Below are 21,373 nucleotides of genomic sequence, written 5' to 3'. Positions count from 1 at the left end.
CACCACAAAGCATACCTCCTTTGGCCACCACCCCCAGAATCCGAAAGGCAGCCTCCAGAGATACACCCGTCACCCGAAAGATACCCAAAGCCACTCCCCGGGAGACTGGAGAGGAATTAGGACATCCCCAGGTGATCCAGATTCCATGGCAAACTACACCACCGCCAAGGACCTCAATGGAATGGGATGGACCCCAGTACCCTTTCCCCTACCCAGGAACTAGCGTGCCTGTGAAAAAAAAAGAGGAAGGGTAATAGGGAGGGATGGGGAGTAGGAGGAGGAAAAGAAAAAGGGAGGATGGGATAAGGGTAATTAGGTTCGGTCTGAGGAAGGAGACCAACAGGTCTAATTCCTCAGACCAAGAGCCTCTTCACCACGCCAAGGAGCCCCCCCTTGAAGAGGTGGACCTGACTAGCTTGTGCTGCTGGGTCTTGTGCAGTGCTCCATCCTTGAGTGGAGATGACCAGACTGGGTATGCCATTGGGATAATGCGGAGGGGGTGGGTCACTGGTCTAATCCGGGGGGGACATGGACCTGCTCTGCATGGGTCAGTAGGCCTGTTGCAGTGTTCCTTCTTTCTTATGTTCTTATGTAACTAGCTTGACGTGAGTTATTGTACATAGAATGGGCTGCTTGTGGTCTCTTCGAGGGTTGGAAATTGAGGTTTATTTCGACTGGACGTGAGCTGTTGTATTTATTTACATTACAGTCTCATCCTTCCAACTGAGTGAAGGAAAGCTACAGGCTGCAGAACAAGCTTATATTATTACAATGTTTAGTTCTACACAGAGATAAAAGTTGTCCCAACAAAAACTTGTCCTGTAACTGGTGTCATGTCTGAACTGTTACCTGCAAAGCAACGTTTGGTTCCTTCAAACTGAAGTAACTTGAGCAATACCTGGTCATGGACCGCGCCACGGGGGCGTTGACCCCTGGAACACAATTCAGGTTTATCTACTGTTTACAAGGTTCGAGTTTAACTATGAGAATGAAAACGTCTGAATATTTATGGAAAGTGTATAAAAATTGAAAATAAATTAATGACCCTTCAATAAGAGCTACAAAATACTCGTGTATTTCTCATTGCAGCAGTGAGAAATACTATATCATGTAAACAACAGTCACGTCTCTTTTCTCCATAATTCTTTGAAAAAGTGTCCAGATTTTTTTATCCTATTACATCAGCCACATCATTTTTTTTTGTTAATTTGCCTATACACATCACCAACGTTATCTGCTACATTTTTCTTCTTCTAATAATAATAATTATAATAATTATTATTATTACAGTAGACCGTTATATTATACTGTAGTTACGTTCCTCAAAACGTCGTGTTAGGTAAAACTGTATTAGATAAACTGGAGAACTTATGGGAAAAATAGGGTTACGTTCCTGGGAGCCCCCTCCCCAAAAGCTAAACAACTTTTTTTTAGACCAAGAGATCTTACAAAAGTAAAAGTGAATATGTAATTGTAATTCATTTTCGTGATATATTATGTTTTTACTGCTTAAGGCTACAAAGGCAACAGAAATAATAGTATTTACCTTAAATTGTAGGTACTGGTGTTTGTGGATGATTGTGAAGAGAGGGGAGATGCCTGGTCTGGCCATACTGGGCTGAGGTGGATGGTTGTTGGTTGTCGGCATTATTGGATGGTAGAGGTTCTGGTATTGGAGTGTGCATAAATTTTGTAATGGATCTCTGGATTCCTTTCCCCTGCAGTACATTATACAGCTGATAGTAAGGCATCATCAGCTGGTCTAGACCCCTTTCCAAAGCATTGCTTCTAGATTTTTCAGGGTCATCTTCAGGGAAAAAAGTCTGCTATGTGCGGGCTATTTGTGTATCGTTCCAGTCACAGTATTGTGATTTTTTTTATTTAACATGGAACTGCTCACGTAACTGATGCAATGTTAGCTGTTTTTCTTCAGGTTCTTCATCGTCTCTTATGTGGCTCCCTTGCCAAAATTTCCTCTGGAATCCTGTCTTCATCATCATCATCTTCTAAGAGCTCATTCATATCTTCAAAACTATCAACTGGTAATCTCCTTGCCTTCTGAACAATTTTCTGAACCTGACTCTCAAGCAAGGGAAAACCAGTGAAAGAATTAACTTCAGAAGGCCATAACTTTCCCCAACCTGCATTTAATGTTGATTGGGGTGCTTCATTCCATGCACTTCTAGCATAGCTTATGCCATCTGTAATGCTAAATTGTTACTGGCAGGTTGGAGTCCATTGATGCAACTAGTTTTTTCATAGCTTTTCTCGTGTAGTTACACTTGAATGACTTAATAACTCCCCAATCTAGTGGTTGTATTAAAGATGTTGTATTTGGAGGTAAAAATACAGCTTTTACATGTGGGGTCACATCCAACAAAGCTTGTGGATGAGCACGGGAATTATCAAGAATGAAGAGAGCCTTGAATGCAAGGTTTTTGCTGTACAGGTAAAACTTGACTTCAGGAATAAAGTGATGCTTAAACCAGTCAATAAATATTTTTTCTGTCACCCTCTGTCGATCCACTCAAGCAACAAGTTTCCAGTTTTATTTGCTTGTTGTGATGTACGTGTCATTCTTTTCATGAGATGACATCCTGGGTTATTCATTACACAAGCTCATATATTCACCTCGTTCTTTTTAATTGTACAAACTGATGCTTTATTAAGGCCATAGGCCCTCACTATATCCACCACACGTGAGCCACTCTTAAGCTTGTCTAATCTCTCGATTTTCTTCGTAACTCCTAGACTTAAACACTTAAACCTTTCCTTGCCACTTTCAGTAACACTTTTATGCCTACTGGGTGCCATGATTGCTTTGCAGATACAAGATATGGCAATTAAAAGATCTAAACTCAATTCACAAACATAAACACTGCTATCTCCTAACTGTGTTGGGGAAGTATCCCGCTGGCGACGCTCTCAGTTTTTCCCTCCCGCAAACCGAACCGTGTTAAGTTAATTTTACGAAGTGTTGCATAATACTGTGCTGCAATTTTTCAATAGTGCATTAACGAAAACATGCCAAATAAAACCGTGTAATATAAAAGCCTACTGTGTTATTATTATTATACTCAGAGTGGGGTAATACAGTGAGTGGGAAACATGAGGTAATCAGATTTGATCCAAGGAAGGAAAGGATAGCTCCAATTCCTTTAATCAAAAGCTCTTCAGCGACATCAGGAACTTAGCCTTGAATACTTACAGCATCATATCACAATATTTTTCTGGCTTCATATTTATTACTCTGGTTGTTGATCTCTTCTACTGTGGATTATCAACTCTACTGTCTGGATAACAAAATCGTCCATAACTGTGCAGATCCGTGTCTAAAATCATTATATTTAGAGTAGCATTATATACATAAAACAATGACTGCCATTTTGAGTGAATGCAAAAATCATAGGGAAGCGCTAAATCATTAAGAGTCATATAGTCCCTATGGAATGGGTGGCAGTCAGGGTTGATCCACGAAATGGAAGGGTAGAGCCAATTTCTTGGATAAAGAATTCTTCACTGGTATCCAGGCACATTCACTCCTTCGTTGATGAGGCGAGTGTTACAAAAACATGTTAGTATACAAGACGTTATATATTTTTCAAGTTTTGCAGCGTCTTCCTGTCAGTGATCTGTTGTATAGTGCTCCTGACATTTCCCCTCAAGGAAGGTTCCTTGATGTTAGTGAGGGACTCTTGATTTAGGGAATTGGATCTGCTCCAGTTCCCTGAATTAAGCCTGAATGCCTTCCACATCCCCCCTCAGGTGCTGTATAATCCTCCGGGTTTAGCGCTTCCCCCTTGATTATAATAATAATAATCCTGACATTCTCAGTTTTTTCACAGACTATGAAATTTGGTGTGCATTGCCTGTTACTTATATGATTTTGCTTATTCTTTTTTCATATCCACTGTAATATTACTTTCTGTAATAATCCTTTGAACACTGTTCTCGTGCATATAAACCGTCACTTATCCTTTCATGTTAGGAAAGTGACAATTTCTAACACAAATTTCTCTACACTTTCAATGTTTCATTGGCCACAATTTATCTATGTTCTATCAAGTTATTAACATAGTGTTTTAATCTAATATGAAGACTAAAACAGTGGTGCTGAGTAAGGCAGATGAGTGTCTACAGTGCACGACATCAGAACCGAGTTCATGACACACGTAATGCCTTATAACATTACTTTGCGTTAGTGTTATCCCTGTCACTTTACACTAATAAGCCTGAGTGAGATATACCTTGTAACAAACAAAATTTAATTTATACTAGTGTTAGTCTTTTGAAATACCTTCTAAGCTATTTGAAAGATTTAAGCGATTAGTTGGGACAAGAGTTTGTTCTTGATTCAGCTTGACATCTTCACAGGCTCTTCAACGTCTGGGGATCAACGACCTGTTCACTGGTGATGCTGACCTCTCTAATTATGTTCCTGGGGGCAAATTGAGGGGGCAGAAGGGGATCCACAAGGCCATGGTCGAGGTAAACGAGGAGGGTTCTGAGGCTGCTGCAGCTACGGGAATCATCTTACCGTTTATTTCCCCAGGGTTCCAGTCCCGCCCTCGTGAATTCATTTGTGACCGTCCCTTATTGTTTTTTATCTATGATAACCAAACGAGAAACATTCTCTTCATGGGAGTCTACAGAGAACCATAGATAGGCCAAGATTAATCATTGTTTTTTAGACTAACAACATTGGGAGTAGACATAATACCCAAACTTCAATTATAAGATCCAGCATAGTAGCTAAAAAGTCATATTTTAAATTAAATCTAAAAATTTAACTGCTTAAGAAAAAAAAAAGTTTTGTTCACCTAAGGTAACAGTCAGAGATGTGCACTTTAGTGTTCACCAGCAACGTAGCTGCTGGAAGACCTGACGGAACGCAGCCGCTCACTCCTACGTCAACAGTCACCTGGAGCCTTTGTTACTTGAATTGTGCCTCTTTTCTTCTCTACAAAGAACAATGAGCTGTGAAATTATAAGCTGCCAAACTTCGATGTAACAACAATAAATAGAACACCGAGTACTGAATACTAACCAGCTGCTTGTTGCAGTCTATTGATTTTAGTGGTAATAAGTTACTTTGTATTTTTAAAGCGTTTCGATGTAACATTCATGATATGAAATTTTCATGTTCCTAATTAGATTACTATTTAAATATTAATAGTTTCATATCCTTAAATAATAGAAAATGCCAGCTCTTTCTTTCTCTCTCTTTCTCTCTCTCTGTTTGTCTGTCTCTCTCTCACACATACACACAGTGAAGAGGCGGGGCCATGAGCTATGACTCGAGTCCTGCAACCACAATTAGACGAGTACAATTTGGTGAGTACACTCACACACACAGGCAGAACTACAAAGGGATCTGGACAGGCTGCAGTCTTGGTCCAGCAACTGGCTCCTGGAGTTCAGCCCCACCAAGTGCAAAGTCATGAAGATTGGGGAAGAGCAAAGAAGACCGCAGACAGAGTATAGTCCAAGAAGCCAGAAAGTACAAACCTTACTCAACGAAAAGGATCTTGGGGTTAGTATAATGCCGGGCGCATCTCCTGAGGCGCACATCAACCAAATAACTGCTGCAGCATATGGGCGCCTAGCAAATCTAAGAACAGCAATCCGACACCTTAATAGGGTATCGTTCAGGACCCTGTTCACTGTGTACGTTAGGCCCATATTGAAGTATGCAGCACCAGTTTGGAACCCACACCTGGCCAACCACGTATGGAAACTAGAGAAAGTGCAAAGGTTAGCAACAAGACTAGTCCCAGAGCTAAGAGGTATGTCCTACGAGGAGAGGTTAAGGGAAATCGACCTGACGACACGGGAAGACAGGAGAGGTACGGGGAGATGATATGATAACGACATATAAAATATTGAGAGGAATCGACAAGGTGGACAGAGAGAGGATGTTCCAGAGATGGGACACAGCAACAAGGGATCACAGTTGGAAGTTGAAGACTCAGTTGAATCACTGGGATGTTAGGAAGTATTTCATCAGTCACAGAGTTGTCAGGAAGTGGAATAGTCTGGAAAGTGATGTAGTGGAGGCAGGATCCATGCATAGCTTTAAGAAGAGGTATGATAAAGCTCATGGAGCAGGAAGAGTGACCTAGTAGCGGACAGTGAAGAGGCGGGGCCAAGAGCTGTGACTCGACCCTTGCAACCACGACTATTTGAGTACACACACACACACACACACACAGATTAGAGAAGATAGGGACTAAGAGGTCGCCACCAGTGTATACTAGAATTAGAGGATATTATGACTGGAAAATTTGATGAGTAAAGTGATGGGAAATCCAGAGAACAATTGAAAAGCTGGAGTTGATAAGTAACACACCTCCAATACTTAAGTATCTTTATTGATAAGTGACTATAATACTGGGTTTGAAATACTCTGAAAAAATATATATGGAAAGAAATATAGCAGGTGAAGGAAGGGATATACTGGACCAGGGTTCCTCAAGCGGTCAATATCGACCCATAACGATCGATGGGACTATCCAAGAAGTCAATAAATGGTTGGGAGTCAAAAAGGGGTCAGTAAATGTCTGGAAGATCATGGTGACTTACGATTAAAACTCACCAATCTGCAACCAAACATTAGTGCCCTTGTTAACACTCATCAGACGCATCCTTCCCATTAATGATATTAACAGTTTTACAAAAAAAGGTATACTAAATCTTATATTTTTCATAATTTAAATTTTGTCTATTTTTTATGAAATCATTATTAATATAATTATTATTCGTAATATTAAATTATTTTCATATAAATGTTTGGGGTCGACGAACTGAAAGAGTACTGTGAAAATGGGACCTCAAGTGGAAAAAAAGCCCATTTAGCTGGAAAGTGATGGAAGGCAGAGAATAAATTCATAACCAGGAGGAGACGTAGCAATGTTAAGAGCAGAGAGAAACTATAGTACAGTAAAACTATAGGTGCAGGGAATTTAAGTTATAATTGCAAAGCAAAAAAAAAAAATGAAAAATTGGGAAGAAAAGAACAGAAGGGAACAGGGAAACGAGAAAACGATTTTTTTATGGGTGAATAGAAAGGCTGGGTGATAATTTGAGAATAACATAGAATCAAGATTTTACAAGAAATTACGAGAAGTCTGCGAGGAGTTGAATAGTAGCTAAGGAGGAATTCTTGAAGTAAATAAGGACAGTCTTAAAGAGTCAAGAGAAAGAGCACCGCTCACCTTTTTCCCTTCTTCATTTCTAAGGATCACTTCATCTGTCATAGACTCGTATGCTGACAAATCCACTCCCAAATATCTGAACACATTCACTTCCTCCATCCTCCCTCCACTCTGATATTTAGTCTTTCATTACCTAAATTTTTTGTTGCCCTCATCCTTCTTTTGCATATCCTCTCAAATTCGTCTACGAACTTTTGCAGCTTCTCTTCAGAATTTCCCAAAAACTTCGTGTCATCAGCAAAAAGAGCTTGTGAAAACTGTAAATTTGTGTTAAATTCTTTATCTTTTAATTCCACACCGCTTACCAACATCTGAGCATTCACTTGTCTTACAGCCCTATCTGCAAATATACTGAACTACTATGGCTACATCACACATCCCTGTCTGAGGCCTACTTTTTCTAGGAAATAATCTACCTATCTCCTACATACCCTAGCCTGAGCCTCATTATCCCCGTAAAAACTCTTAACTGTATTCAATATCCAACCTCTTATTCCATACACTTGCAACATCTGCCACGTTCCTTCCGTATCCACACTATTATGTGCCTTTTCTAAGTTCATAAATGCAATAAAAACTTCCTTACCATTTTCTAAATAAAGTTCACCTACATAACTACCTATCGTGAATCGTAGATCGATTGCTAGCGCTCTCTCAGCTCACACACTGAGGTCTGGGGCTCGATCCCCGATACGGCGGAACATTAGAACGTGTTCCCTTAAGTCACCTGCTGTCCATGTTCACCTATCAGTAAAATAGGTACGTACCTGGGTGTTAGTCAACTGGTGTGGGTCACATCCTAGGTCAAAATTGACCTAATTTGCCCGAAATTCTCTGCATAACAAGGGATTTTCTATATAGTAGTATGTCATTGACGTCAGCTAGGACTGTATACCTTGTACATGTACTTGTAGAAATAAAAATATGTTAGTATATTTTTAATGTAAACACTTAGTCTACACAACCTCTTCTCTTCTTACAGCTTCTTTTTCATGTGCCTATCCTGCTCACTGTGTTACTCTTTATTCTTTCAACAATAACTCAACCATACACCTCATCAGGTATACTTAACAGGGTTATTCCCTTCAATATTTAAACTCTTTTTATCCTCTTTGCATTTATACAAGGGAAATATTCATGCTCTCTGCCAATTCCTAGGTTCATTCTCCTGTTTTATACATTTAATAAATAAAAGTACAAGCCATTCTGTCTTGCTCCCATCAATCACAGCTGCTTTAGCCCGTTTCATTCTACCCACTGCTTCACACACCTCCCCCACGCTCACACTGGTTCTTCCTCACTCCTGAAAGATGTTATACCTACCTGCTCAATGCACGAAATCAGGGCTTCCCTTTCTTCATCAACAGTTAATGGTTTCTTAAAACATCCCCTCCACCTCCCTGATACCTCCAACTTCCCATCTAATATCTCTCCTCTTCTATTTGTAACTGTCAAATACATTCGTTCCCAAGGCTTTCTCAACTTATTACCCTCAATCGAAAACTTTTTCTTACTCTCAGCAAAATCTGCTGACAGTATCTCACCATCTCTCTCATTTGCTCTTCTTTTACATTTATTCGCCTTATTATTACTAGACCAAACTTCTAAAAAGTGAATAATTTCCAGAAACATGTGAATTAATTTAAAAATTTAGTTTCAAATTTTTTAATTAGATATTAACTAATATACAGCATATAGATTCTTGCTTGTTATTGTTGCAATGAATATTTTATTCACACAGTTTGCACAGAAATATTTTTTTGAGTGCAAATCAGCATGTAAATTTATATTCACTCCTCTTAAGAGAAAAAACAAATTCGTTTTCTTTGACTTTTTTTATCTATAAGTTTTCAGTGTTTTTGAGTGTTTAAAAAACTGTTTGCAAATACTTCGAATTTGTAAGATATTTATGTACCATAGGAAGAAAAATGAGAATAATAATATTAGAGAAAAGTGTATTTATATATTTTTCAATTAGAAACCACCGACCCAGTCAAAATTAATAGAAAAAAAAGCATATTATGTCTCTCTTGAGAGACATAGGATGAGAGGAGATATCATCGACATGTATAAGTGGATGATGGGCATAAACAAACACGATATTAATAAAATACTGTGGATATCAAATCAGATAAGAACCAGAAATAACGGATTTAAGTTAAATAAATGTAGATTTAGAAAGGACATAGGTAAGTACTGGTTTTCAAAGAGCTGTAGATGGTGGAACAGTCTTCCCAGTACGGTAATCGAGTAGTATGATCACTCCCGAGGGTTTTGAGCTCCATACCAACCTCACCTCTCTTTCTCCATCTCTCTCTCTAATCTCGACCTTATTTCATTTGACCGTAAGTTGTACTGTCCCCAAGAGTTTTATGACCACTGATATGGTCAGTACTTTATTGGAAGGTGACGTCAATGGTCCCCAAATAAAAATGTCTGCCCTAGATTGTATCTCTCCCTCTCTAGCTTATTTGTACATAAGGTACTCACCTAATTGTGATTGCAGGGGTCGATTCATAGTTCCTGGCTCCTGGGTTTGTATGTATGTGTGTCTGTACACACCTATTTGTACTCACGTATTTGTGGCTGCAGGGTTAGATTCATAGCTCCTGGCCCCGACTCTTCACTGATGTGCGTGTGTGTGTGTATGTTTGTATGAATGTGTGTGTGTGTGTGTGTGTGTGTGTGTGTGTGTGTGTGTGTGTGTGTGTGTGTGTGTGTGTGTGTATACTCACCTAATTGTGGTTGCAGGGATCGAGTAATAGCTCCTGACCCGGTGTGTGAGTGTGTGTGTGTGTGTGTGTACTCACCTATTTGTACTCACCTATTTGTGGTTGCAGGGGTCGAGTCTTAGCTCCTGGCCCCGCCTCTTCACCGGTTGCTACTGGGCCCTCTCTCTCCCCGCTCCATGAGCTTTATCAAACCTCGTCTTAAAACTGTGTATGGTTCCTGCCTCCACTACGTCATTTTCTAGGCTATTCCACTGCCTTACAACTCTATGACTGAAGAAATACTTCCTACTATCTCTCTGACTCATTCGTGTTTTCAACTTCCAATTGTGGCCTCTTGTTTCTGTGTCCCCTCCCTGGAACATCCTGTCTTTGTCCACCTTGTCTATTCCAAGCAGTATTTTATATGTCGTTATCATGTCTCCCCTGACCCTCCTGTCCTCCAGTGTCGTCAGGCCGATTTCCCTTAATCTTTCTTCATAGGACATTCCCCTTAGCTCTGGAACTAACCTTGTCGCAAACCTTTGTACTTTCTCTAGTTTCTTGACGTGCTTTATCAAGTGCGGGTTCCAAACAGGTGCTGCATACTCCAGTATGGGCCTGACATACACGGTGTACAGTGTCTTGAATGATTCCTTACTAAGGTATCGGAATGCTGTTCTCAGGTTTGCCAGGCGCCCATATGCTGCAGCAGTTATCTGATTGATGTGTGCTTCCGGAGACATGCTCGGTGTTATACTCACCCCAAGATCTTTCTCCTTGAGTGAGGTTTGCAGTCTTTGGCCACCTAGCCTATACTCTGTCTGTGGTCTTCTGTGCCCTTCCCCTATCTTCATGACTTTGCATTTGGCAGGATTGAATTCGAGAAGCCATTTGCTGGACCAGGTGTCCAGTCTGTCCAGGTCTCTTTGAAGTCCTGCCTGGTCCTCATCTGATTTATTTCTCCTCATTAACTTCACATCATCTGCAAACAGGGACACTTCTGAGTCTAACCCTTCCATCATGTCGTTCACATATACCAAAAATAGCACTGGTCCTATGACCGACCCCTGTGGGACCCCGCTCGTCACAGGTGCCCACTGTGATACATCATTACGTACCATGACTCGTTGTTGCCTCCCTGTCAGGTATTCTCTGATCCATTGCAGTGCCCTTCCTGTTATATGCGCCTGATGCTCTAGCTTCTGCACTAATCTCTTGTGAGGAACTGTGTCAAAGGCCTTCTTGCAGTCCAAGAAGATGCAATCAACCCACCCCTCTCTCTCGTGTCTTACTTCTGTTATTTTATCATAAAACTCCAGAAGGTTTGTGACACAAGATTTGCCTTCCGTGAATCCATGCTGGTTGGCATTTATACTCTTGTTCCGTTCCAGGTGCTCCACCACTCTCCTCCTGATAATCTTCTCCATAATTTTGCATACTATACACGTCAATGACACAGGTCTATAGTTTAGTGCCTCTTTTCTGTCTCCTTTTTTAAAAATGGGAACTACATTTGCCGTCTTCCATACCTCAGGTAGTTGCCCAGTTTCCAGGGACGTGTTGAAGATTGTGGTAAGTGGCACGCACAACATATCTGCTCCCTCTCTAAGGACCCACGGGGAGATGTTGTCCGGTCCCATTGCCTTTGAGGTATCGATGTCCCTTAGCAGTTTCTTCACCTCCTCCTCATCTGTATGTATGTCGTCCAACACTTGTTGGTGTATTCCTTGCTGGTGTCCCCACCTGGTCTGTCCCCCCAGAGTCCTTCCTGTCTCTACTGTAAATACTTCCTTAAATCTTGTGTTGAGCTCCTCACATACCTCTTGATCGTTTCTTGTGAGTTCTCCACCTTCTTTCCTCAGCCTTATCACCTGGTCCTTGACTGTTGTCTTCCTCCTAATGTGGCTATACAGCAGTTTTTGGTCAGATTTGACTTTCGATGCTATGTCGTTTTCATACTGTCGCTGGGCCTCCCTCCTTATCTGTGCATACTCGTTTCTGGCTCTTCTACTAATCTCCTTGTTTTCCTGGGTCCTATGCCTCCTGTACCTTTTCCATTCTCTGTTGCACTTAGTTTTTGCCTCCCTACACCTTCGGGTAAACCAAGGACTCGTTTTGGTCTTCCTATTATTTCTGTTTCCCTTGGGAACAAAACTTTCCTCTGCCTCCTTGCACTTTGTTGCCACATATTCCATCATCTCGTTTACTGATTTTCCTACCATTTCTCTGTCCCACTGAACCTCCTGCAGGAAGTTTCTCATACCTGTGTAGTCCCCCCTTTCATAGTTTGGCCTGTCCCCTTCAGTTCCTGTTACCTTCTCCACTTGTAACTCTACTATATAGTCAAAACTCAGAACCACGTGATCGCTAGCTCCAAGGGGCCTCTCGTAAGTGATGTCCTCAATGTCTGAACTGCTCAGGGTGAACACAAGATCCAGTCTTGCTGGTTCATCCTCCCCTCTCTCTCTGGTTGTGTCCCTGACATGTTGATGCATGAGGTTTTCAAGTACCACATCCATCATCTTGGCTCTCCATGTTTCGGGACCCCCATGTGGCTCCAGGTTTTCCCAGTCTATCTCCCTGTGGTTGAAATCGCCCATTACCAGTAACTTTGCTCTGCTCGAGTGAGCTCTTCTTGCCACCTCAGCCAGTGTGTCCACCATCACCCTGTTGTTTTCTTCGTACTCCTCTCTTGGCCTCCTGCAGTTCTGTGGTGGGTTATACATCACTCCAATGACTACTTTATGTTTTCCGGACTGAATTGTACCTACAATGTAGTCTCTTTCTCCAATCATGTCCATGCCTTCCATTTCCTCAAATCCCCATCGGTGTTTTATGAGCAGTGCAACCCCTCCTCCCCCTCTACTCCTTCTATCTTTCCTCAGGATCTGATATGCTGTTGGGAAGATCGTGTCTGTTATTGTCTCAGTGAGTTTTGTTTCTGTGATTGCTATGATGTCTGGGGATTTTTCACTGATTCTTTCGTTCCACTCCTCGTGTTTATTCATTATTCCATCCGTGTTTGTGTACCAAACCTTCAGTTTCTTTTCAATCATTGTGGTCATGCAAGAATATTGGGGTTGGGGGAGCGAGAGCCTTGGTGGGGGCCTATATGGGGCTGTGGTGTAGGTGGGGTTTGTGTTGATGGGGGTGGGGTCAGAATGCCCATATGGGACAGCTGTTGGGGTGAGGTTTGTGATATGGGGGTTGGTGGCAGAGGGAACAGTGAGTGGGTTGTAGTATAGGTTGCTCAGTTGCGTTGGGAATGTCGCGGTTGGAGTCTTTTGGTGGGAGATTCTGTGGGGTGTGTTTGCCCTTCCTCATGTGTCTGGGTCCTGTTCATTTTCGTCATTGCTTCTCGTTCCTCTTTGCGTCTCTGTACCCTCTTTTTCAGTGTAGTCCTTTCTTCTTGTGTTCTGTCGCGGTCGAGGTATACTCTCTGGTACCCCTCTTTGTCCCTCAGTCTTGCTTTCTCTTGCAGAATCCTGGTTCGAACTGATTCTTCCTTGAAAGTTACTCTGACAGGCCGTATCCTTCCACTCGCAAACCTCCCAATTCTCTGAAAATTTGTCACCTGGGTCATATCACCCTCCCCTATTGTTTTCATGATGCCTTCAATCATTTTTTTCTCCTCCTGTTTTATTTCTTCAAAGTTGTCCCCCTTGGCTTCTTGGAGCCCGTACACAAAAACTGACCTCGCCCTTTCCTCCTCCCACTGAGTCTCCATCTGCTTCCTCTGAGGCATTTTATTTCCTTCCATTGACATGTTCTTGCCTTCAGTCCCTGTCATATCTGAAACTTCTATTCTCAGTGAACTGTCTTTCCTGACCAGCTGTCCCTTGCTACTGCAGTTGGCTGTTAGAATCTCTGCATATAGCATACCTTCATTGTCTTCGGACCTGTCGTTTGATCTTAGTGTGCTCGTCGTCTTTTCCCTGGCCCCACGTGGGTCTGATAGGGCCTTCGTGTACGGCATGTCTCCGTTGTTGCTTACCATCCCCTTGTCTGCGCCTGACTTTGAATTTCCTGATGTCACATCTGAATTGTCATTTGTCTCTCTAATCTGTTTCAGGCTTTGCAGTTTCTCTTCTAAGCACTGTATCCTAGCTTCTGCTGCTAAGACCTGTACTTCCCACTTCCTGCACTCTTCAGCTATCTGCTCCTCCATTTTCTTACCAAGCTCTACTATCTTCCTTCCCCACTCTTCCTCCCTTTTTTGGAGCTCTAACTCCCAGTCTTTCCTCCCTGGTTCATCTACCAGATCTCTGGTTTTCCGTCCTCTAAGGCCACCCATTTTTTTTTTTTTTTTTTTTTACCACAGAAGGCTAGAGGAGGGAGAGGGTGCGAGGGGGAGAGAGAAAGGGTAGAAAGAGGGAGAGAGAGGAGAGAGAAAGGGTAGAAAGAGGGAGAGAGAGGAGAGAGTATGGGGGTGAGGGATAAGACCAAGGGGGGGAGAGAGAAATGTGAGGGGGGAGGGAAAGGGTAGAGAGAGGGAGAAAGAGAGGGAGAGGGAGAGAAAGAGAGAGGGAGAAAGGAGGGCGAGGGAAAGGCTATGAGAGAGAGAAATGGAGAGATGGAGAAAGAAGCCTATAGAGAGAAAGGAGGGTGAGAGATAGGGTTATGGGAGTGAGGGAGAGAGAGGGAGAGAGAGAGGGAGAGAGAGAGAGAGAGAGTAGGGGAAGGGGAGGGAAAAATGCTATGAGAGAGAGAAACACGAGGGAAGGAAAAGATAGGAGGGAGGAGGGAGTGAAGGCAACAGCGGGGAGGGGAAAGGTCTGTGGGGGAGGGAAAGGTGTGTGAGGGGGGTGAGGGGATGTGGTCAAATTCCAAGGATCAGCTGTGTGTACTCACCTAGTTGTGGTTTCAGGGGTCGAGACTCAGCTCCTGGCCCCGAGTGTATGTGTGTACGCGCATGTGTGTGTGAGCACGTCAGTTGTTTATGTCCCAGAGATACAATTCACCTCTGTGTATCCGTAATACTAATACAATACCATTAACACTGAGAGAAATTCAAATAATTATAATACTAGCGTGTGTTAACAAGTCATTCTTTAACCCAGTTATGTACTACCTTTTACTACATGTGTACCCAATACTTGCTTCTCAGATTGTACTGTCTTTGTGTCCTAAAACATTATCTCTCGAAACTGTTGTCAGGGCTGTAGTCCCATTAGCCACGACTTAATCCTCCTGCCTATTCCTTGCTCCTACAAATTTTATCTTCCTACTACTGCTAGGTGTTGTGTGTATGATAATCCCTCTGGAGCAGGGTTTAGATAGCGAGCTACCAGTGATCGTAGGGCCGGCTCTACTACTCAAAACTTCCCGCCAACCACAAACAGGTGATTTGTACGTTACTCCTCAGAGGGGACGTCCTTCCAGATGCCTGATGTACGATGCTCGCTGTACGATGCTCGCTGTACGATGACTCGTGCACCTCGCCCTTCCGCCTCTGACTTCTTCAACTATTCTTTTCTCGTTGCCCTTTTGAGTCCTCATTTACCACACTTATCACTTGTATACTTCTACTTTTATAATTTACACTTCACTTTTGGTAAGTACACTTCTTATTTGTGATGACACCCAACCTGTTATGGCGGCACTACTCCCTCAGGCCTACTGCTGCCACCACCTCTGCTTATATATATTTATGTATATGTATGTATATATACATATATATATATCCCCTTTCTGGCTAGCTTGTTCACTCTGTGTGCTACATCACAGTTTGTGGTTAGCCACCCTCTCTTAATTCTATTTGATCTTTTCTCTTTAGTCACTCGCTTTGTACTTTGTATATGTGTAACAATGTGGCAACAGGTGCCAACTAGGCCTCAACGAACTGGCACTTTGAAATTTTGTTGTATAATTTCAGGCTTTCTCTCGCCTTTACTTTATTTATTTTTGCTAATACTTAGATTATCACTTGTAGGGTTGTTCACTGACGTTGTCACTAACACTGGTTGCTTCGAGCTGCTAAAACACGCACTAAAAGCACTAAGATTCTCGGAGCCTGGCGCTTGTGACCCACTACACTACGTGTGTGTGCGTGTGTGTGTGTGTGTGTGTGTGTGTGTGTGTGTGTGTGTGTGTGTGTGTGTGTGTGTGTGTGTGTGTGTGTGTGTGTGTGTGTGTGTGTGTGTGTGTGTGCGTGCGTGCGAGCGCAGGCTTGTATTCAACACTAGGAAAACTTTTATACTATCAAAAAAAAAGCACATAACTAGGAAAAGTTTACAATGAGGGCAAAAATAGTAACTAGCGCTGGAATAACACCTAAACTTGAGTTAACAGAGCCACTTTAGATGAATAAATTCACAATTACCAATATTTATTGATACTGAGTACATGAAGAAATAAATGATGCGATCTGTGACAGCTAAGGAATATGTAGGTCAGGAATCTATTGAAGGTGAGCGAATAGATAATTTATAGAGAGGAACAGTGGAAATTGAAGCAGATAAGAGTGAAACTGAAGTGAGAATGATAAAGGCAAGAGGATGAGTGTGGGAACATTACGGGGAGAAAGCTGGGTGAAAATAAGGCTACCACCACAAGGAAACAAGGAGTAGGAATCTGATAGTGGGACTCTGGAGTGCAAATGAGGGTTAGAAGGTTGAGAGAAGGAATATGGAGGCTGAGGGATTTTGTGAGGAAATTGAAAGTGGAAGATAAAAAAAAAATACAGTCTGAAATTTGGAATGTGGAGGCTGAGATTAGGATTGTGGAGGTTGAGACTGGGAATTTGGAACCTGAAATTGGAAATGTGGAGGTTGAGATTGTTAAAGTGGACATTGAGAATGGGAATGAGTGGCCGTGGAGTTACTGAGAATTTATATCTTATGTATAATACTAATATTACAAACAACACCTAAATTCAAATTTTATGTTACTGTTATGATTATGCAATACTTAAGTTATATAAGTTAAACTTAAACTGCACAGATTATTGTACGTCATTGAAACTACATGTAATCTGTACATCACCAATCAAGATACATTTATTCTTAAAATAGGAATTAAAATGATCTCTCACTTCATATGCACTGAGAGATACACTCCTCTTTCAGTACATATCCTGTTATGTGAATATAAGAATACATTCTTCTATTACGATACAGTGATACTGTTTTATAAGCATCACATAAATAGATTAGTACAGTACATAGAACAATTAGCGTATTTTTTACAATATTAAAATCAAAGACAAAAATAAGGGGAGAAACATATATTTTACTTTAATCCAGACTATAATCATTGAGTAACTTCTTATTTGATGTCACCTTAGAATGACTTTGGCTCTGTTGTTATTATCTAAGTGTAATGAATAAACAGGAAGATGGATGGAGTCGAACTGTAGCCTAGCTGGTGTCAAGACGAGCACTTTACCGCTGAGCTACGGAGATTCTAATGGGGTAGATCCAGAAATAGAAATTCTGTTAATATTTCCGTCAGTAGCAATGTCTTGAACCATACTGTTAAGAGCTGGATCTGCCACAGCCAGAGCCATGGTTCGATCTCCTCGTCCATCTTTCTGTTTATTCATTTACTGTCTGTTATTACGACTTAAATTGACTTCATAGACTATCTGGCATGGAGAGGGATGAAGATATTGTGTGGAAACGACTGGAGCTCTTGGAAAGAGACAGAAGGGTCATAAACAGTGCCGCTGTCATGGACATAGGAAAGATCCAAAAACAGAATCCCTATTAGAAGCTCCGTAGCTCAGCGGTAAAGTGCTGGGCCTGATTATATATATATATATATATATATATATATATATATATATATATATATATATATATATATATATATATATATATATATATATATATATATATATATATATATATATATATATAATCAAATAAGCCGTCTCCCACCGAGGCACGGTGACCCCCCTCAGAAAAAAAAAACTTTCACCATCACTGTCTTGCCAGAGGGGCCCCGGTGTTACAGTTCAAAAATGCAAATATCCCCAACCCTGTAAATGACCTAAATCTCTTTCCCAGTAACAATTGTTACACAAGACATTAAATGGTTGTTCTAGGATTCCCGATTATAGAGGTCAACGATTATGAAACCTGTTTACTAGCCTAAGAAAAGTAGGTGATGAAGACCTGTGGTGAAGAAGGCAAGTGGAGAAAGCAGGTAGTTGGGAAGAGAGGTGGTTTACAAAGTGTGATGAAGGCAGGTTGAGGAGTTGGTGAAGGCACTTTGTGATGAACGCACTTGGATGTGAGGGCAGGTAGTGGGAAGGTAGGTTGTGAAGACAGGCGGTGGTGAAGGAAGGTTGTGTGGGAGGACTCAGGCATAGGAAGGAGTCCTTAGTACAAGGATTCAGTGATGAGAAGACTCACATTCGAGATTTCTTATAGGTGGAAGGAACACTGGGTGGAGTTTGTTGCTGGTTTTAGGGGGGGTGGGAATGAAGGTCCCAGAGTGAAAAAAGTGGTCTCAGTCATGGGGTAGGAGTCAGTGGGTATATAAAAGAGGATTTGTCGTGTTACTGCCACAGCTCGCCTGGTCGCTGACTCGATACCTTCACTTGCGCTGCCAGTGTTGCGTTTCTCTCGTGAATCTCTGTCAAGAGAGCAGACTTGAACACTTGACAGGTAATTTATTTCAATATTTCGATACTCTTATAGTTGTAGACAAGTCACTTTCAGCTACAAGAGAGCTCAAGGGCTCTCTTTTAGTGTTGGTGCTGTGGTGATAGGTGTGGTGGTAGTGCTGGCGCTGTGATGATAGGTGCGGTGGTAGTGCTGGCGCTGTGGTGATATGTGTGGTGGTAGTGCTGGCGCTGTGGTGATAGGTGTGGTGGTAGTGCTGGCGCTGTGGTGATAGGTGTGGTGGTAGTGCTGGCGCTGTGGTGATAGGTGTGGTAGTAGTGCTGGCGTTGTGGTGATAGGTGTGGTGCTAGTGCTGGCACTGTGGTGATAAGTGTGGTGGTAGTGTTGGTGCTGTGGTGATAGGTGTGGTGGTAGTGTTGGTGCTGTGGTGATAGGTGTGGGGGTAGTGTTGGTGCTGTGGTGATAGGTGTGGTGGTAGTGTTGGTGCTGTGGTGATAGGTGTGGTGGTGCTGTGGTGATAGGCGTGGTGGTAGTGTTGGTGCTGTGGTGATAGGTGTGGTGGTAGTGTTGGTGCTGTGGTGGTAGGTGTGGTGGTAGTGTTGGTGCTGTGGTGATAGGTGTGGTGTTAGTGTTGGTGCTGTGGTGATAGGTGTGGTGGTAGTGTTGGTGCTGTGGTGATAGGTGTGGTGGTAGTGTTGGTGCTGTGGTGATAGGTGTGGTGGTAGTGTTGGTGCTGTGGTGGTAGGTGTGGTGGTAGTGTTGGTGCTGTGGTGATAGGTGTGGTGGTAGTGTTGGTGCTGTGGTGATAGGTGTGGTGGTAGTGTTGGTGCTGTGGTGATAGGTGTGGTGGTAGTGTTGGTGCTGTGGTGATAGGTGTGGTGGTAGTGTTGGTGCTGTGGTGATAGTGTTGGTGCTGTGGTGATAGGTGTAGTGGTAGTGTTGGTGCTGTGGTGATAGGTGTGGTGGTAGTGTTGGTGCTGTGGTGATAGGTGTGGTGGTAGTGTTGGTGCTGTGGTGATAGGTCTGGTGGTAGTGCTGGCGCTGTGGTGATGGGTGTGGTGATAGTGCTGGTGCTGTGGTGATGGGTGTGGTGGTAGTGCTGGTGCTGTGGTGATGGGTATGGTGGTGGTGTTGATGCTGTGGTGATGGGTGTGGAGGTAGTGTTGGTGTTGTGGTGATGGATGTGGAGGTAGTGTTGGTGCTGTGGTGATGGATGTGGAGGTAGTGTTGGTGCTGTGGTGATAGGTGTGGTGGTTGTGTTGGTGCTGTGGTGATAGTTGTGGTCGTGGTGTTGGTGCTGTGGTGATAGGTGTGGTGGTAGGGCTGGCGCTGTGATGGGTGTGGTGATAGTGCTGGTGCTGTGGTGATAGGTGTGGTGGTGGTGTTGGTGCTGTGGTGATAGGTGTGGTGGTGGTGTTGGTGCTGTGGTTATAGGTGTGGTGGTAGTGTTGGTGCTGTGGTGATGGGTGTGGTGGTGGTGTTGGTGCTGTGGTGATGGGTGTGGTGGTGGTGTTGGTGCTGTGGTGATAGGTGTGGTGGTAGTGTTGGTGCTGTGGTGATGGGTGTGGTGGTAGTGTTGGTGCTGTGGTGAGAGGTGTGGCGGTAGGGCTGGCGCTGTGGTGATAGGTGTGGTGATAGTGCTGGTGCTGTGGTGATAGGTGTGGTGGTAGTGTTGGTGCTGTGGTGATAGGTGTGGTGGTGGTGTTGGTGCTGTGGTGATAGGTGTGGTGGTGGTGTTGGTGCTGTGGTGATAGGTGTGGTGGTAGTGTTGGTGCTGTGGTGATAGGTGTGGTGGTGGTGTTGGTGCTGTGGTGATAGGTGTGGTGGTAGTGTTGGTGCTGTGGTGATACGTGTGGTGGTGGTAGTGTTGGTGCTGTGGTGATAGGTGTGGTGGTAGTGTTGGTGCTGTGGTGATAGGTGTGGTGGTAGTGTTGGTGCTGTGGTGATAGGTGTGTTGGTGCTGTGGTGATAGGTGTTGTGGTAGTGCTGGTGCTGGTGCTGTGGTGATAGGTGTGGTGGTAGTGCTGGTGCTGGTGCTGTGGTGATAGGTGTGGTGGTAGTGTTGGTGCTGTGGTGATAGGTGTGGCGGTAGTGCTGGTGCTGTGGTGATAGGTGTGGTGGTGGTGTTGGTGCTGTTGTGAGGTGTGGTGGTGGTGGTGGTGCTGTTGTGAGGTGTGGTGGTAGTGTTGTGGTGATAGGTGTGGTGGTAGTGTTGGTGCTGTGGTGATAGGTGTGGTGGTAGTGTTGGTGCTGTTATGAGGTGTGGTGGTAGTTCTGGTGCTGTGGTGATAGGTGTGGTGGTAGTGTTGGTGCTGTTGTGAGGTGTGGTGGTAGTGCTGGTGCTGTGGTGATAGGTGTGGTGGTAGTGCTGGTGCTGTGGTGATAGGTGTGGTGGTAGTGTTGGTGCTGTGTTGATAGGTGTGGTGGTAGTGTTGGTGCTGTTGTGAGGTGTGGTGGTAGTGCTGGTGCTGTGGTGATAGGTGTGGTGGTAGTGTTGGTGCTGTGGTGATAGGTGTGGTGGTAGTGTTGGTGCTGTGGTGATAGGTGTGGTGGTGGTGTTGGTGCTGTGGTGATAGGTGTGGTGGTAGTGTTGGTGCTGTGGTGATAGGTGTGGTGGTAGTGTTGGTGCGGTGGTGATAGGTGTGGTGGTGGTGTTGGTGCTGTGGTGATGGGTGTGGTGGTGGTGTTGGTGCTGTGGTGATAGGTGTGGTGGTGGTACTGGTGCTGTGGTGATGGGTGTGGTGATGGTATTAGTGATGTTAGTTGTGGTTATGAAAGTATTAATAACCCTGTGCCTCGGAAGTTAATTTTTATTTACGTTCTCTTCACTTAAAAACAATGTCTATATTTTCCTTGCTGCAAAACGCAGTTTTGCATA

General features: G+C 43.2%; 1 protein-coding gene across 1 annotated transcript in view; it reads left to right on the top strand.

Moving 5' to 3' along the window:
* LOC138853679 (leukocyte elastase inhibitor-like) overlaps window positions 1–5,169 on the top strand; it is a 32,882-nt gene extending 27,713 nt beyond the window's left edge. Inside the window, exon 6 of the mRNA XM_070091738.1 lies at window positions 4,359–5,169. Within this exon, the coding sequence (XP_069947839.1) occupies window positions 4,359–4,662 (304 nt within the window). The 3' untranslated portion in view covers window positions 4,663–5,169. The remainder of the gene's footprint in view (window positions 1–4,358) is intronic.
* The last annotated feature ends 16,204 nt before the right edge of the window (window positions 5,170–21,373 follow it).

The sequence above is a fragment of the Cherax quadricarinatus genome, chromosome 37 (genome assembly GCF_038502225.1).
Source record: "Cherax quadricarinatus isolate ZL_2023a chromosome 37, ASM3850222v1, whole genome shotgun sequence".
Classification (NCBI taxonomy): Eukaryota; Metazoa; Arthropoda; class Malacostraca; order Decapoda; family Parastacidae; genus Cherax; species Cherax quadricarinatus.
The sequence above is the reverse complement of the archived record's forward strand: the minus strand, read 5'-3'. Positions and strand labels throughout refer to the sequence as shown.